Source organism: Athene noctua, chromosome 14 (assembly GCF_965140245.1).
Source record: "Athene noctua chromosome 14, bAthNoc1.hap1.1, whole genome shotgun sequence".
Taxonomy (NCBI): Eukaryota; Metazoa; Chordata; class Aves; order Strigiformes; family Strigidae; genus Athene; species Athene noctua.
In genome coordinates, this window is record NC_134050.1 from 5,376,440 (window position 1) to 5,395,910 (window position 19,471).

General features: G+C 36.5%; 1 protein-coding gene across 2 annotated transcripts in view; it reads right to left on the reverse strand.

Annotated features, from left to right (window-relative positions):
- The window catches only part of METTL15 (methyltransferase 15, mitochondrial 12S rRNA N4-cytidine), a 95,079-nt gene that overhangs the window by 9,204 nt on the left and 66,404 nt on the right, over positions 1 to 19,471 (reverse strand). For both annotated transcript variants that reach the window (XM_074918000.1, XM_074917999.1), the window contains one exon: positions 1,526 to 1,717. In XM_074918000.1, coding sequence (XP_074774101.1) covers positions 1,526 to 1,717 — 192 coding nt within the window. The remainder of the gene's footprint in view (positions 1 to 1,525; positions 1,718 to 19,471) is intronic.

The following is a 19,471-nucleotide window of genomic DNA, read 5'->3' on the forward strand; positions in this document are numbered from 1 at the left end:
CAGGAAATGTTACAATATAAACAATATAAGCCATTCATTCATTTTTTTTAAATCTCTGTCACTTTACTATTAAAATAGTTCAAGGTATTTTATCATATATGGGTTTACTAATCGGAGGACACATACAACCTACTTAACGAATTCTCTTCTACAAATACATGAATGTGCAGAATATTTTTCAGGCATTTATTACTCTCTTGCAGTATCTTACGAAAGATAACAAAACTTAGAAATCAGAGGCAAGTAGTATCATAGCAACAACCATAGTGTAAGGCTTTTTGCTATGCCACAGGTATCCTTTGTTCTTATGTTACTGTTCCATGTATGTATTCTCATGATGCAACTATAAGCCTGGAGTTCAGATCCTTGAAATCTGAGGGCTAAATCCCAGGAGGATCATGTGAGCTTTTTACACAAAACTGGAAAAAACAAGGATCATGAAATTTGCTGTGTTAAGACTTAACATGAACGTTTTACCTTAGAAACTGAGATTTCCCATCAGCTCTGTGTGAGCAATGAAAGATCAAATGACATTTCTTAAGACTACAGGTTCATCAAAACACAAAGCAAAAAATTTCATTCTCCCAGTGATGCATTATGCAATTACTGCCATCATCTATACAACAGAGATCTTTGGTTGTTCATGTAAAAAGCACAATGCTACAGAAATATATGAGGTTGCTTGAAGATGAAACCTGCTATATAAGTAGAAATTATCATTCCACCATTGATTGTCATGCTCATGAATGTACTAAACACCAATTCTAATAATTTAAATAGAGGTGATTTATTTAGCAATTGTTAATGTGATAATTAAGACTGATGTGCCTCCTACACAAAGTGAAAGGAAGCTGATAATATTGCTAAGGAAAGCTTACAATAAATCCACAGGCATGGAAAACAACATTATAGTAGTGTGTTAAAAGTAATGTTGCCCTCTGGTTTCAAATGGCAGATATTATGTATGGGATTTTATTTATTTATTTAATGTTACGTTCCTTTCAGAGAGATGTAACCGGGTCAGATGGTCACTGCAAAGAAAGAGGGAGGTTGCTCCTTTCCTGAGGGAGCAACTGAACGAGCTCAAATGAAGGTTCTGCAAACAGTAAGTGTAGCAGAAAAGAGACAGCAGTAAGGGGTTGTAAGCCTGCAGATCAAGTACAGTCTGAGAAACTGGGAAAATAACAGGGACAAGACAGGCCTCTGAAAGTGAGATGCTCCACGACTGTATACCATACACTCCAAAACTGTAAAATTTTAATGGTATAGTTATCAAAAATGTTCCTGGTTTAATTACTCATCAGCGGAACCTTTCCCTTATTTCAAAGAGCGAAAAGACAATAATCAGGGTTCCAAGTACTGAGATCGAAAAAAGCCTTGTGGCAGAAGAAAGACCGTATACTCATGCAAAATTAGATGTGATTTGATGACAAGAATTCTTCAATTTAAGGAGCAATGAAATGCACAGGGGCTGCTGAGCACACAGTTTTTCAGTTTTAAGGAGAAGTGTTTTATTAACTGGTACCTGTCACTATCCATCCTCATGTCCAAAGGTCCATCCTTCTGCAGGGAAAAACCTCTTTCAGGTGTATCAAATTGCATAGAAGAACAGCCAGCATCCAGAAGAACTCCATCTAGAGTCCCTGGCTCAACTCCAGAGGAGATTAACAAAGCCTCTGACTGGCTAAACTGTCCTAGAAGAGCTTTAATCTGTTTCCTGTAAGAAAATAACAAATAAATAGCCTCAATTTTAATTACAACAGTGCAATATCTTTCCCTTGTACAGCAGAAATTAGATAGTAGCACTCAATTGTCTCAGAAGCAATAGGGCTATTCCCAAAGTAGTAGTTTAGGTACTTTTAATATGTCAACACTGAAAACTGGTCCAACCCACCCATCAGTGGCTACTTAAGTTTTAACTCTTTACTCTCTGCTTAATCTCAAAGAAATGGAAACCTAACTAAAATTCCATGTTTTCACCATGCAGGAACTCAAAGGGACACCTTTCACATTCAGTGGGAATGCCCTGACCACCAAGGCACCTGCTGCGCTGAGCAGGACCCTTAGTCTAGTGAGGCCAAAGTGCAGAAAAGAACAAGTAGTTCTTGGCCCTAGAAGAGAAGCAGACAAGATGGAACACAACTGCACAGCCTTGCGGTTAATACTTACCTGCCAGGAACAAAACCCTGGGTCCTTGCCATGGACAAGCACCTTTCTTTTTAGTGGTATTTGCCATTTCAAAACTAACCGGGCAAATGAGGTGCACTGGATCATAAGCAGATAAAAATACTTCGGTGTAGCTTCTATTCAGGCACCTAATCATTGGGGAGAGTGGAGTTTTACATTCATTTTTGTGCTTAGTATTCTTTTTCATTAGATTTAATGTGGTACCTGCTTAATATTCCCATACTGGGAAGGGAAAGCGGCACAGCAAGGGAGATGCCATAGCTCCGAGGTGCTCAGTGCTTTCTTGGGTGTCTAAACCCAGACTTTTGATTTTTGCTTATACATAAGGTGACTTACAATTCAATAATTATTTGTATCTATCTCTCAAAATAAATGAATTTCATAGATTTAAAAAGATTAACTGTGTTGCTGCATTTTTAAGCAGCACCTGCAAAACACAAAACATTTCTGCCCCTAACAAGAAGCCGCTGCCTCCACATCTGAGTTTTGATTACAGTTCAGATAATTGCTCCTCAACCCCACTGATTAGCACTGAAATTATTACAAGGTCCACTAGGTTAACTCATATAATTTTGTCTAAGTTACATGGGCTGCAGTGAATGGATGGAGAGAGCAACTCCATTAACTGTTTCAGCTACAAAAGGAAAGCTGCCCATACATCTTTTGACATGTCTGCATTAATTTTGAAAAGAAAACTTTTTCAAAATACCAGCTTAAGTATAATCCTTTTTTTCAGGTCAGTTTAACATCAAGACAACTGGCACTATGACACAACTTAGTCAACTCCAGTGGCTACAGTTTTAAAATAGAATATGAACAAGGAATTTGAACCTTTTTTTGCACCAATCCAATTGGAGTGAGAAAATGCTATGAAGATTATCACAAAAAAAAAAAAAAAAAAGGAGAAAAAGTTCCATTAAAAGGAAGAAGTTATGAACGCAACCACATGGAAGAACATTTAGCTACACTATGGTATCCTCATTAGAGCAGAATGAATCAACTTATTTAACGTAGCACTAAAACCAGGAAATACCTTGAATGAACAGATTTCATGAGGGATATCATGATCACACACACCCATTTTTGAATTGATTACTGTCCAGCACATAATTAAATACAACTATTCAACCTAATAAGAACTGACAGTTCCTGAAAAGCATAACGATCCACTTAACATATTTAAACCAATTTAAGCTATATAGTTATAGCTTTGAGACTGTATTTCCACTCAATATAATGAGAGGGATTTTCTTGAAAATCTGTACAACTTTGTCCAACTGGGCAGCATTTTTAACTTTACCATCTATGCAAAAGGATTAACTTTATTCTGTATGTGGGAGATGAAAATAAAGGAGATCTGGAAAAAATTATAAATTGCACTGTCTAGTTCCCTCAGCAGACAGTAATCCACGTCAGCAGTTATGAACTAGTGCTGTATTGTGCTACCAACCAACCTGAAAAATTATTCTGAATTATATTTATAACTTGCTAGAAATTTGATTATGTTTCTTTAAACAAGTCCTAAGTATGCAGATGGCTGTTTGGGACAGTGGCCTTTAATTTGTGGTCTGCGAAGTCTTTGTGATTAGGAAAAAGGTAATTAAAAAAGAAGTATATTTGAAGCAAGATGAAATTCACTCTTTTGTGGAGAGATGCTTCAGCTAGAAAATGTTTTGGACTTTGTAAAGAAAAAAAGATTGAAAAAGAATTAGATTGACATTTTGATGTCAGCCTTTCAGCTGTGTGCAATCACAGCTTCTGTATATAACCAGTTTCTTATACTCTACATTTTGTGTATCAATAGTGGATATAGGTGTCTTGGTGAATATCAATCTTTACTAAAACCAGATGCTTTTTATGAGATTATAACGACTACATTAAAATGTTCAGGCCAGTTGTCTTAATTTCTGTTTTTTTGTGGACTAGAAGAAACGATTTTAAGCATCTTGGGTTATCTCATACATTTCAATTAATCAAACCAAGTATACAGCTATGACAGATTTATTACCTTATGAAAGGAAATAAAAATATCAACTCTTTTTTCGATAGGGTAGTAACACTAATGATAGCTATGACAAGGACTAATCTATTAGATTATTGGCATGACACGTTTATTTAAAGAAAAATATTTTACTGAGTATTCAGAAGGATTTATTAGAACATAACAAAACTCTTCCCTTGTCTACTGTTCTTTACACCTATGTTCAAATAATAACTGCCTGTTACACACGTTTTTCTCTAAAAATGCTCAATTTAGCCTCTATTTCTACTGCCTTCAGATTTTTGTTTATGTCATCTCTAAATCCTGTTTCCAGCATAACCTCAAATAAATAATAAAAAACTGTGTACCCTATGCTAAAATATTTATTTCCTACAGTCACATGCCTTCTGCTCTGCCCAGGTATGTAGAAATTATTTTTACAGTGTTCCAATGTTTTCTTTGGGCATTAGAGGATTTATGTTCCATGACCATACTTACCTAGTGTGAAAAACTATTACCCTTTCCATCTTAATATATTGCAAAATGAGCGCTTAGTGGAAAAAGCAGGAAAGGTAAAGCAGGGAACATCCCTAATACCAAATAAAACAACCAAGCATATAGTTCAAAAAAGCCTGAGAAGAGAGAGCATGCCAAAACATTACGAACCAAGACTGAATGGGGGTTTTAGGCAGGTCTTGGGGATACCACAAAAAGCCGTTAAGACTACAGAGAGATCATTTTAATCATTTTAGGTGATGTTTCAAGGTTACAATCTAACTAAATCCAATTGTCTTGCTTAAGAGAAAATATTTAAACTTAGTCCTTGAACAGCACTTTCATATTCAGAATATTTTAGAAACTTAAACCAACTGTGAAGAGCTTTTAGCCCCTCTCTCATAAACAGAGATGTAAGACTTACAGATTTTAATACTGAATGACTTGATACCTGTGTAAAAAGCTAAGACATTTTAAGACATTATGGTCTGAGGATGTAAAAAAGCAGATAATACCCGTCATATTTTTATCTCTCATTTAGCATATGTGCGTGTGTGTGCGCGCGCGTGGTAACAGCATGGTAATTTCTGATAAATTCCCAACTGCTACAGTCAAGCAACCTCTAACTTCTCGAAATATTCCACATGCTCACGCTCTATTAATTTTGATATTCTTCAAGAAAAACGTATTCAAGATTCTTAGAAAACACTGGGAATATGGACAATGTAGCCAATTTTAAAAATAATAAAAAAGTTGTTTCAGCTGCTATCTATGTTGTTGTGGCCTTAATAGATTTTATTGCACAACAACCTCAAGAGCCTGCAGAATTCTTGTACTGTTTTCTACAGTTGGAAAATAACGCAGAACCTTGGGTTCAGGACCCTTTTTTCAGGTCATAACATGGTATTTTATTATATTATACTATGACACATTGCATAGTAATTCTGATAGACAGCACTGGATCCACACTTCACAATTATTTCAAAGAGAAGAATGAGAAAGAGTTCGAAGTCTCCTAATGTATTTCAAGCTCTTCTGCCTTCAGTTAACCTCTGGTATTCTATAACACTATAAAAATTTTTCTTTTTTATTTTACTGAGCACAGGAAAAAAGTAAAGCACGAATATAGCTTCTACAAAATAAACAAAGAAAATATCTTCCCTTTCTAGTTTCTCTCTGTTGTCACAGAGGTTGCTGTGACACCAATTATTCAGGTAATTTCACAGAAAAGTACAATTATGCTTTCATGGTGCTTCAGCATTTTTTATGTGTATATAACAATACTTGCTCTTGATCTTTCACCATTGCTCCCCTTACAAACTCTATGTATGATTACACAGGAAGTCAGAAAGTGATGATCCCTTGTCAACAATGAAAACCACCTTCTACTCAATCAGAATAAATGTTTCTTTGAGAGAACTAGGGAAAAAAAAAAAAAAAGGCTTTCAGCTAACTCTTGCCAACACACATCAAACAAGGAGACCAATCTGGTGCTTTGTTTGCTTCAGTAAACCCACTGAGACTGCCAACAGGAGTGTCGATGAACACCAATTGTAATGAGGACATTGGTACAGACCGGGGTTGATGTCACTGACTCACTTCACCCTGGTCACTCAGCAGCTGTCAGATAGCTGTGACTTCCACTCAAGGCTGCACTGTGCCAGGCACACCTAGAAGCAAACCACAAAGTGCTCCAGTCGTAAATTTCTGAAACTTCCAGCATCCTACCTGGAAACTGTTGCGAGCATTACTCTGCCTCAGTGCAACACCCGTCGCAAAAAAATGTATCTGCATATACCGTAAAAAAATTTAAATAACCTTTGACAAATGGGGATTTGGTATGGTTTTCCTCTTTGCAAAGAAAAAAATAAAAATTGTAACATCTAACAACTTATAAGTGAACTTTGGCATTACATTCCTAGCTTCAGAAAAAATTGATTGCAGCTCTGGAAGAAGTCCATATATCTATTTGAGAACTAACAGCTCAGTCTACACGGGGTTTTGTGCTACAAAATTACAAAGCCAAATCTTAGCCACTGATTAACAAAGACCTGAAAACAGGAAGCAGCATATGTAAAAAGCAATTCCCATAAAACCAAGTAAGTTCATATTTTCAAATCTGAGGGCTACAATCAGAATTTTATTAGGTGTGCTAAGATCACTGAAATGTCATTTTAAGTATTTATGAATTGGTAAACGTTTACATACCACATACTCCCACTTAACAATAGGCAACACTTAAAAGGTATGCATACATTCCAGAAGTTAATTACTTCTTTCCATATAACTTGAATACATCACACCAAGAAAATCCCGTTTTTGTATTAACCTGTAGAACACTGAACATCTTGCAGCGTCAGTTACTATCCCAAAGATGAAAATGCCTGTCTTTCTCTTGTCAATTGTCTTCCCTCTTACACAAACCCTTATGAAACTAGATATTTCCTGCTTTAATCATTCTCCTGCAGCTTCCAGCCAAGCTTCCTCTCCTCCTTACTCCACTACAGATTCCGTAAAATGATGCTGTCCTTTGCTCCTCGTGTCTCATTGACTCCACGCACCAAAAAACTGTTTCTAACCTCTCAAGCAAACCCGTAAGAGGCTTCAGGATGCCTCAGACCAGATTACTCACTATTTTAATGTTAATTTTTACTTTTAGATAAAGTATGCATTCCACTGTTCTGACCACTAACACAAACACAATTTCAGTAAGAACTACTGTTCTAAACTGAAAGAACTATAAACACTGTTTCATTTAAAGTAAAAGAAATAATTATTTAATCAAAAGCACAGATATTAGAGTTCATTTCCATAGAGTACATCAGATATCTGACCATATTAGACATCATTCATAGCAGGTATGGTCAAACCCATCAAAAATAAATATGAAAATTTAAGTTCCTAATGAACAATGTTCCTCTCTGGCTAAATTACAGATTAAGGAGGTAATTGCTTTCAGGGTAAATGGAAGTATAATAGAATAAGACTAGTGATTATTGAGGCAAATTTCAAAATTATATGCTTCACCAAAATTTGAGAAAATGTATTTTTAAGTTTCATAAGTAACACAAAGTTTTGATGAGTAATAAAAACAAATTATATTATTTTATCCAATTTGCAGCTAGCCAGAGTTAAAACCTTTGTTGTAAAATAAACAACACTGTTGTGCAAGCCACCTTTATTACATAATATATGTAAAGTAAATAATATGCGATCATCATTCAGATGTGCCAAGAAAACCAAGCCATTAGAATGATTTTTTTTTTTTTTTTTTTCTCCAATCATGAACTCAAAGGATAAGACACCACCACGATTAGGAAACATCATAAATATTTCTCTGACTTTACATTACCCCATCTGGGGATTTTCGTTTGAGATATATGTTCATGTAGCCTTCATGGCATTAGGACAGTCTAGTTTTACCAGGTTCAGCAGACATAATGCAAGAACAGATGAATATCTATCATCATCCCAGGTCTACCAAACGTTCTTTGGGACCCTCAGCTTTAACACTGTTTTTAACTTCAAAGCTGACCAGCTTCCTTTACATTTCTGGCTGTTTTTGTACTGGTTTGCATTCCCTCTCCTGTTCTCACGCAACCTCCAGGGAATACAGTGCAGCGCAAATAAAGACGACAGCAGAGAACAGTTTGCTAGGCAAACCAGCGGATCAGGTAGCAAAACCACCAGATGCACTTGCAAAAAATGCTCATCTTCCATGGTCATGGAAATCAAAGAGCTGAGAAGAATAACTGAAAAACATGGAGGTGAATCACAGAAGGATTTAGGGTCTCCACTGACGCAGGCATAGCTCACTACGGCAGTTCATGTTGGGTTTGGTTTTACAAGCAGAGCCACTGTGGGTTGACTTCCATCCAGCCACGAGTGGAAGCAGACAGACTGCAGCATCGTTCGGAAGCAAGAAGAGATTTACACAGTAATTTCCACAGCAGATGAAACCACACTGCCCCATCAGGTCCAGGATGTATATATTACATACATCAGTCAATCTGCCTGCTATTTCAGCTCTCCTATCCTGATAACTACTATTACTTTGACAATTACTGCAAGAAGCTTTGATGGTCTTACAGCATTTCTGCTGACAGTTTGCACGATCACTTTTTAAGAGTGAATGTCCATCTCATTATTCAAGTTCTACTTCTAAGATTATTTTTCACTGTAAGAAAAGGTAGCAAAGCAACTTTCCTTAGAGTTGATAAATCTCATGCATTATTTCCCTAGTTTTTCTATATTAGCATCTTAAAAGATATGTTTATAAAAATCTCCTCTCCATTCCCCAACAACCCACATATAAATTCATACTTTCATTAAAGACACAATGGTGCTTCATCGAACTCAAAAGAAATGTTGCTGCCGGCCTTAGAAGGAAGAAAAGTTCTGTTTAATTCAGTTGTCAAAACCCTGTAGAATAAAGGAGGAAATTCTGGATATACATCATCAATTTGAAAAGCACAAATTGACATCAAAAACATAACAGCTGTGTATAAACATTTTTCAGACCATAAATATAAGAATACGTAAAACTATAGCAACAGTCATTGCAGATACATTTTTTTCAACATGCAGGGAACAAGCAGATCTCATAATTTTTTTTCCTCCCAGTGTTAACACCCAGTCTCAGAGGAATCTGAAATTATATTCAGGGTTTCAGACTGGGACAAGGTACACAAATAGATTTATCATTCAATCAGCTCTACTGATCAATTACTGACCAGCTGTGATCAGCTAAATAAAATGACCAAAATACCATATATGAAACACTAACGTTTCAAAAGACAAGACCTTGTCTCCTGTATGTTAAATGAACAAAACCACGTGTACTTTCTTTTCTAACTGCGTTCCCTCCCTGCAACATTTTGGTTTGTCCTGTCTAAATATGTTTCTACCTTACCTAAATCAGTAATTAACTATTGTCTTCATAATATGGATAATAAAGAAGAAGGAATTTTTACACACAGCAGAATCCCACATCAAGTAAATTATATTTTTAGCAAAGAAAGTTAAATTATTACAGTGCTTTCTCATCTAAACTCATAATTTCAGAAATACATCGTAATCTGTTCATAAACAAAGGACTATGAGGAAAGTGGGATATAATCTTGTAGCCAGTTTTGAAGATCAGACTATAGCTATCCAGCTTCCACTGGTATTCATTCATTCATTAGCTGAATAAAAGGTTTAATTGACATACCTATCTGCATATAGAACATGAACTTGAAGATAACAGAACATACACTGATGATTTAAAAAGCAACACACAATGAACTGCCAAAAGGCTACTCCTACCTACAACCCACACGCTGCAATTGTTTTAAAATCACTCCTATTAGAATTTGATTTACATTTTGTAAGACTGTTATAAAAACACAGACATACAGCATGTAAAAAGCATCTCTCTTTCCTCCTGCCGAACCAAATAATAAATGAAACTATTGTTAAGTTTTCTTTAGCTAACAAAGCAAATTTCCACAATACTTTTCCACATCACCAATTCTGGCACTCTAAAGTGCTCTATTCATGGAGAGAGCTCGCTCAAAAATGTGCATAATTGTTGCTTTGACAGACCTGCTGCTACTGATACTTGGAATACATTTGCATAACCCTTGCCTTGTTCACAAAATATGAGTCTAGACCTTGAGACTCAGTGGCAATACTATGACATAATAAATGGAAAAACAATCTGAGCCACAGAAGCTTTTTTTCTTTTCTTAATTATTCAGCAGTTGACAGTATTGGAGTGGCCTGATAAAGCCCTGCAGGATTTTTATTTCCTTTGACAAACTATTTATTTGCTTGACATGGTAGTTAAACCTTAGAACACTGAGGGTGAATACACCTGGCATCAAGAATTTATTACAAATGAAGCAAGTAACTTTTTCTTCCCTCCTGTCATTCTTATCTAAGCTATCTCATATAAGAGCATGTCTACATTCCTAATTGACTCCCACCTTAAGCATTAAACTGTCTGCCCATCACTTGGACAGCATCACATCTCCCAACTATATGCTCCTAATTGTGGGAAGGAGAAATATGAGAAGCAGAACACAAGAGGAATACAAATAACAGCAGAAGTGAAGAGGGGCATCACTCAGCTGGAAATTACAGAAGACACAAAGCTTTGCTCTACTGTATCTTTCTTGTACCAGCTCTTACCCTTTTTGAAACAAAGGAACAAGAACTGTGCATAAAATTAAAAATACAATCACATCGTGGGTTTAAATGACAGACTAGCATTCACTATTCTGTTCTCTATTCCTTTCCTAGCAGTTTTTAGCATGCTCTTCTAACCACCAGTGAACACCAAGCATTAAGTTTTCATAGAACTACATACTGTAGTCCAGTATTTCGTTACTGACTGGTCAGCTCATAACCCATCACCATACAGGTAAACTTAACATGGTTTTAGCCACAAGTCGCTTTATACCTACCTATATGTCTTTTCATCTGCCTGCCTTGTAAGGTTTTGCAGCTCTTCAGGATAAGACTTCGTCTTTGCCGTATTAGGTAACATGGCCTAATCAACAATCATCAGCAGTTATGCCACCAATTTACTTAATTTATTTAGATCACTTATGACTACACATGGTAAGCCCACTGCTTTGAAATGAGATGAGTGCGACCCTTATAGCTAGGCAGAAAAACCTACACCGGAAGACCTGTTTGCTTCTGCTACCCATTCTTTACACAAAATGGTTACTTTACTTTGTTAAATCGTACTTGTTACTTCTGAATTTACAAATTCTGAAAATTTGTTCCAAATTACAAAGCACTTAAAATCAAAATTAAATCTGTATTTTCTTCTCATAACATTGCAATCCATTCTTGGAAAGAAAATCACGTACTTAATCCTCCTAAAGATTATAAAGTTTGCATGCATATTTAAAAGGGAGTATTTTACTAGTTTGTCAAATCAAAACCTTAAGAAAATCAGGATTTTAAAATACTGTAGCTGAGAAGTTAGGTACATCCCCTAAGATAATAGGCTTTTAGTTATACTGGTAAGCATTGAATTCTGAAAAACTACTAAAGTTTATATAAAATAATGAACTAACGACTGTAAGAATGCTTCTGATTTAAAATGCTATCTTAGGTTTGGCAGCAAGTCACTTTCCCAGAGACCTTGACCTTTTTTCCTAATTAAAAAATTTAAATTTCAGAATGCAATCTTAAAAATAAAACTAGTTTGTTTAGGAACCGTTAACACCTTGGTGCTCTGTAGGCACCGCCTGGTTAGCATCCATGTAGAAACTTACAGGCAATTCTATATTAAATTCTATTTCTGTTATCTCATTAGGAAATATCTGGTAATAAAATCTGGCAAATTTAGTTGGATTTCACCAGTGATAATCTTTCCTGACAATCAGCGTTTCATGCATTGACATTTTTACTTCATACAAGTCATGAGATGCTGCATTCAAATGCACTTCCCTCCTACACAATGAACATCCAGAAATTGTGCAAATTATCTCTTAACTAAATATATGAAATAAGAATAACTAATGGTTTTGGTGAAATACCCGAATTTCAATGACCTTTGCTTTTTTTATGTACAGAGACTACATGCACAGTCTAGTTACTCACCACTGCATATAGTCTGAAGTTGTAAGTATTTGAAAAAATAAGAGAATATTTCATTGAATAATGTTTGGTCCTGAAAGTACACACATAATTTTAAATTACTGCTCTGTTTCTCTACTGGGAAAACATATCCCATTGAGATTCATTTAAAAAAAAATAAATATGCCCCACTTCTGAAACAAGAAAACATCCAGAGGTAAAACAAAACAATGAGTCACCTCCACCAAGTGTAAAACGTAACTAAGCAGTTACATAATCAACACCGTGATTTTTCTCAAGCACCCAAAATGAATCCTTCAGTTAAAAAGATATCATCTACAGGAAATAATGTGGAAATATGCAAACATGGCTGCCAGGTTATCAGAACAGAAGCTGTTGCAAAGTCCATTTAAACTATCATGAAACATGGTCGTTAAAAGCCTGTAAGCAAAAATGTATTTGTAGTCAAGTTTCTATTAACCTAGAAAAGGCAACGTCAATCTACTTAAATTTGTCGCAAGCACCCCAGTAAAGGATGACAAAGTTCATAAAGAAATTACCAAGGAGAAATGTAAGGAATTGAACAGCATCACATGTGAAATCGTACACTGAAGTGCCAGAAAAAAAAACTTGCATGAGCTGGAAGCTCATCATCTGGGCATAACTGTGAGAAAAATGAAGGTGAAGTTTTATTTGACCATAAAATGAACAGTAAATAATAGCGTGAACACAGCCATGAAAAGGGAAACAAAATCCTAAGATGTACAAGTCAGAAGTCTCTTCATTAGGAATAGAAATTCATCTGGTGTAGAGCATGCCATTACCATGGCCTGGGCTGCATCGAGCAGTGTGGGCAGCAGGGCGAGGGAGGGAATTCTTCCCCTCTACTCTGCTCTTGTGAGACCCCCCTGCAGTGCTGGGTCCAGCTCTGGGGCCCCAACATCAGAAGGACACGGACCTGCTTGAGTAGGTTGAGGAGACGACGAAGATGCTCAGGGGGCTGGAGCAGCTCCCCTGTGAGGACAGGCTGAGAGAGTTGGGGGGGTTCAGCCTGGAGAAGAGAAGGCTCCAGGAGACCTCAGAGCAGCCTCCCAGGACTTAAAGGGGGCTACAGGAAAGCTGCGGAGGGACTCTTGATCAGGAACTGTAGGGATAGGATAAGGAGTAATGGCTTTAAAATGGAAAAGGGTAGATTTAGATTAGATGTAAGGAAGAAATTCTTCCCTGTGAGGGGGGTGAGGCCCTGGCACAGGCTGCCCAGAGCAGCTGTGGCTGCCCCCTCCCTGGAAGGGTTCAAGGCCAGGCTGGACGGGGCTTTGGGCAACCTGGGCTAGTGGAAGGTGGCCCTGCACATGGCAGGGGGTTGGAACAAGGTGGTCTTTAAGGTCCCTTCCAGCCCAAACCATTCTACAATTTTATGATTCTATGATTACAGGAATCTTATCTAAAAGAGAGCAACTCCAAGTGGAACTGGCACAGAGAAGCTCTAATAGGATGACTAGAAGAAATGAGAGCTATTATTACAAGATGAAAGTATAAAAAAAAACCCAGACTTGTTTTTCATACAATAAAGAAGGCCAAGAATAGATGTTAATATTCTCTACCGAGTATTTTAAATGCCAGGGAGAGAAAAGCGCTAATAGATATTAATCAACTATTAGTTAATTTTATTCAACTAAAATTAAATTAGGTAACTGCTTTAACCGGAAATTTAAAGAAAGTTTCATATAATGAAAAATTAGACTCTGGAATAGCTGGAACACTGCATATAGAACTCCTAATTACTTTTAAGATAGAGCACAGTGAAGGAGATTAAATTATGCAGTGGCTTGTAATACCGGGCAATTGGATTCAATGATCTAGAAGTCTCTTACAGCATGTTTATATCTGAACAGCTATTGTAATTCTCCATTGTAAAGTTCGCCCTGAAAATGTTTACTTAAACTTATCAAGACACATTATACTTTTTACATGTGTATAAACATACTCCAGCCTAAGAATAATGTACCCCTTAGGTATATTCATTTTATTTTTAGAAAAACCTAAACTGAATGCATAAATACAACATCGGCACTGAAAAAGCTTCTTTCTCTTAATTTTTCCCAAAGAGATTACTGGGGATTTTTGAACCAAATGTAACACCGGTATTGACTGGAAACTGCTATTTTTTTGATAGCAAACTCAAAAAAGACACCGCGCTCAGATAAAATGATTTTTAGCTTTTTTAGATTCAGAAGAGAAAGCAACTCCCAAATCCTTCTGCTGCTACAAAAGGATGATTAGGATCCCAAGGTCAACAACTTCTGATTGTTACTGAAGGAGAAGTCCAGTATCTATTTTTCCATAGAGAGCAATAAAAAAAGTCTAAAGACTAACTTAATGGGATATAAAAGGAAAGTTCTGCAATACTCTAAAAAAAAAAAACAAAACCCAAACCAACTTACGCCAGTAGTATTTTAATTATATTTATTTCCAGCCAGAAAAGAGAACTGGCTTATTATCTGAAAAGAACATTTTAACACTCTGCTCCATGGCTTGGGACTTTGTAGGCTGTATTTCTCTATGTTTATGAGCAGTTTTCCATCTGTTTTGCATAGCAGCTGATTTCTCATTTAGACAAGTACTTTCTTTTGTATTACTAGCTTTAGTAGAGGCTAAGATCTCATAAGTAAAATAATCACAGGTAATTTCCAGGGTAAGCTGAATGCCCTTTGAGATGCTAGGAAATACACAGTAACATGATCTTGACAGGCTCTGGAAGAGAAGTACAGTCTACTTAGCATTTATTTAAACTGCAGTTTCTCAAAACAGGAATTATGCAAGAACCCATTTGATCCATAAAATGTTCAGACTGTCACAGAGGACTTTATTCTGAGGTGTCATCTTTCTACCTGAGAATCACAGAATCAAAGAATAATTTGTCAAGAGAGAACTCTGGGGGTCTTCTAGTCCAAAACACTGCTCAGTGCAGGTCTAATTAGATGGGGTTGCTCAAGGACAGTCCAGGTGAGCCATGCACACCTCCAACAAGAGGGATTCCACAAGCTCTCCAGGCAAACTGTTTCAGTACTACCCCTCTTCTAGCAATTTTTTTCCCCCTAATATCTAATTGGAATTTTCTGCCTTTTAACTCCTGTCCCAGAAACTCCAAAGGACTCCAGCTATATGGCAGCCCTCCAGGCAGGTGAAGAGCTTTAGTGCAAATTGTTCAGGAAGTTGGAATAGGGTTTTAAATTTTTTAAGTCTTCAAGAACGCTGTAGATCACTGATCCCGTTTTTGACGTTTTTCCAGAATTATAAACTGGAAATCAAAATAAAGCAACTGTGCATTTAGTCCAATTACAAAACAAGTGTAGTTTGACGCACCTTTGGAACATTAATCCTTGGGTATGGTTTGTCACACAGAAAGCTAAAGAAATAGTTCTGAATCATTCACATATTTACTTCAAACAGGTTCATTTTCCTTATCAGGGTACTAATGTAAGACTCAAGGTTTTTGATGTTGGATTCTTGGCAGGATATAAAATAATTGCTCATCATTACCTGATGACATGAAAAATTTAAGAATCAAACCGTAAACACAAGCTGATTTACAGCTTGGCAATTTTGTACATTCTCAAAATAACTTAATTTTTCAGTTATGATATGGTTTCTCTTTGGAAATGTCAGTAAATGCAGTTTCATTGTTCTCCATTTGCTACAATACTCTTTTAGCATAAACAATTCATTACTGAGTGGAATAATCCTCACTGGAAGAAAAGTTTCATTTTTGTTACTATACAAATATATTTGTGCTCTTGTTCACACGCTGGACTACTGACATCAATATAAATACAAACACCAACATTTCAAGCAGAAAGACCACCCTTTTATTTTGAACTAATTTTCCTTTGCCAAGGCAAAAACATGGGTAATCTGTTAAATTCTTCAAAAGACACTAGATGGCTCCACTGGTGTTCCTACAACGCGCTCTGGTAATGTTTCAAATCTCCCATGGGAAATAGTAAAGAAATAACTCACTATTTCATTTCAGCAGTATAATGTATTATGTAGAGTATATTCTTTCCTAACGTCGCATAGCATAACATTAAGTATAACTCCATTTGAAAAACTTCTATAAAAGAAGCTTAAAAGACACAGCATTTCCAATAATGAAATATCAAATACAATCAAACAGAATTCAATAAAACCATCCAGCAGAACTTGTTTAGGACAAGCATACCTCCAGTTTTTCTCTGCAAAACACTGCCATGAACTTGGCACAGTAAATTCCATCCCCATCACATACCTCCTGCAATACCAATGACTTCTGTGTTATATTCACAGTATGGTTATTAGATTTGTTACAAAGTGCATAGCTCAATTTTATTTATAAAAGTAATCCTCAAGTGATCCCAGAGCTATTGTTCTGTCTTACACAACAATCCAGAAACTATTGGCCAAAGAACTTCCTCTGTGAGTCTGACTGCTCAACATTCATGCATTTGGACTGACTTCTCCACGTAAAGCAGCTCTGAAGTCATACTGCTTTTGTCCATAAAACCAGTGAGTTATCTGATACACAGATTAACAAATAAAATGTTACAGAAGATGCTGTGTGCTCAAAAGATGATCAGAGAGGTCTGGTTCTGTTAGATGGGGGGATAAAAGACATCTTTATTTCATTACATTGATTTTGCATCATTCTTCTTACAAAGAAGCAGCTGAGCAATCAATTCAGGCAAAGGCTTAAATCATGTCAAAAATTATTTTGGGGTCTTCTCAAAATACATTCATTTATCTTTATCGCTTGTTTATCTGATACCACCTCTGTGTGGATCACCCTGACAAACGCTAAGGTGTTGTCCAGAGTGAAGAAACGAGAAGCGCAGAATGACATTCTGCACAATAACTGTCTGTCGTGTCTTCTGTGTGTGTATATTTATATATATATATATATATATATATGTATGTATGTATCTTCTTCACACTATATTAAGTGAAGGGAGGAGATTTCTGCTGATGATCCTGAGGACTTGAATCAGAATTCTCTCACAGCTATGAAGCTGGCACTCCAAGACCCCTTGTCAGAAGCATGAGTGTATAGCTTGATACACCAATGTTTTAGACAGAAGTGAGCCTTCTGATCGCCCTCACTTACTGCACTTTGGTTTGCATTAGACTGGCTTCAGTGCACATCACCTGAATTCCTGTCCAAAGACTCTAAACATGAAGATGAGGGTTTAACGTGCTCTGAGCACGAAGGGGCATTCAGTCCTAGAGATGAGAGTATTCAACAGCAAACATCGCAAACCGAAGTATAGACCTCAGGTCAAAAGCACGACCACTCCTGTTGCATCACACGCCGTGTTAATGCAGGCAGGGCTTATGACTGTGAATCTGGGCACTCAGATGAAGGATTCCATCATCATATAGGCTCATGTTTCCAGGCAGCACCTGCCTCACTTTACAAAACACCTTCAAAACAGAAGATTGGAAAACCAGAATAGAATAGAGTAATTTTCAGTTTGAAGGCACCTACAACTATTATCCAAAGCCAGCTGCCTGGGCACTTCAGGGCTGACCAAAAGTTAAAGCATGTTATTAAGGGCATTGCCCAAGTGCCACTTAAACACTGACAGACTTGGGGCAACAGGCAACAAACATCTTTTGAGGCTACAGATGAACCAATGCGTAAGAACAAAAACAAAAAAACAAACAAAAAAACTACATTAGCGTTTTGCAAGAAAGTTGCATGAAGTCCCTATTTTGGTTAAGAGGAAAAAATATCTCCCCTCGTCCCCCAATTGTGGATTGTGGATACAGCACACAGTGCTAGACCTTGACTGTTTCACATGACATCATAGCAAACTAGGAAGTTATGGTGGAAATTTCTGTAGTATAAAAAACATAAAACCAGTAGTTATAAACAGTCTGTAGCCAAACAGGTAGTAACCCAACAGGATTTTTACAGGCACCAATCCTAGCCTGGTGCAAGTCAGTCTTTTCTATACTGACAAAAGAGTAATACTTTGAGACAGCTCTGAGCTGAAAAATCACTGATGGCAAAATGACCATAACTCTGAAAAAAACCCTCCAACCCCATAACACCAAAAAGTGGAGAATTGCACCATTCAACAAAATACCCTACATTAGAAGATGATGTTATTAGGAAAAAAGACAAATATTTACATAGTATAATTAGCAAAATTATACATAGTATAATTAGCAAAATTAGCCAAAGCCTAATAAAAAGTCAAGTATTCCATGCAACACAGAACTAATTAGGTATCACCTGAAGTACTGGGCCAAATTTTACAGACCATGCTTTAAAAAAACCTGGTCAACAAACAGAAAGAGATCCAGGGACCAACAAAAAAGGTGGTTAGAAAACATGATTCATATGGAAATACTGAAAGTTGTGCTTGGTTTTGTTTTTCTTTCTGGATAAAAGAAAGCTAGAAGAAATCAGGATCCTTCTCTCTACAAGAAGTTGTTAAAAAGACGTCAGTATTCAGTCATTCCTACATGCCAAGCAAGAGCAAGTCAAGAAATGCTTGGCTGAAGTGGCAGCAAAGCAGCTCTGGAACCAGATTTAGAAAAAATTATTTATGTATAAACCATACAAAATTACCAAAACAGATTATTTATGTAATTCCTGTTACTTAAGAAGGCTTCTAAGAACAGGAAAGGAAAACACCATTTAGAAGTATATTTGACTTTGGTTTAGATCAAGAAAAATCAACTGGGTAATTTCTTGACATTGTTTAAAATCCATGTTTCGGACATCCATGATCTTTTTTCTTTGAATTTCTTTTTGGAAATAATTCAGGGTTGAAGTTGTTTCATTCCTATTGTTGATCAGGAAATCTGCAGTTAAAGTTTGCAGTTAAACATCTGATTTCATACCTCAGTAAAAGTGACTGGTCAAATTTTTGCCTACATCATGCCATTTTGTTCTGTCTTAAGACTTCTAAAACTGCATTAGGGTTTTTTTTTCTTTTATCACAGATTTATTTCTCTGTGCTAGAAATACAGGCAGAATAGCCCCATTTATGCTCTTATCTATTCCTTCAGTCAGCAGTCTCCCACGTATGATTTCTAAAAGGTAGAGATCATAGTGCCTACTCTTTTCTGTCTATTTATTAGTAAGGTGGTATTCTGGACTGGTAAACCAGATTTTGGATATAAAGAATACTTTCTGCTTGAGTCTGCAAAAGTCATCTTTGACTCTCCTTCCTTCAGTAACAT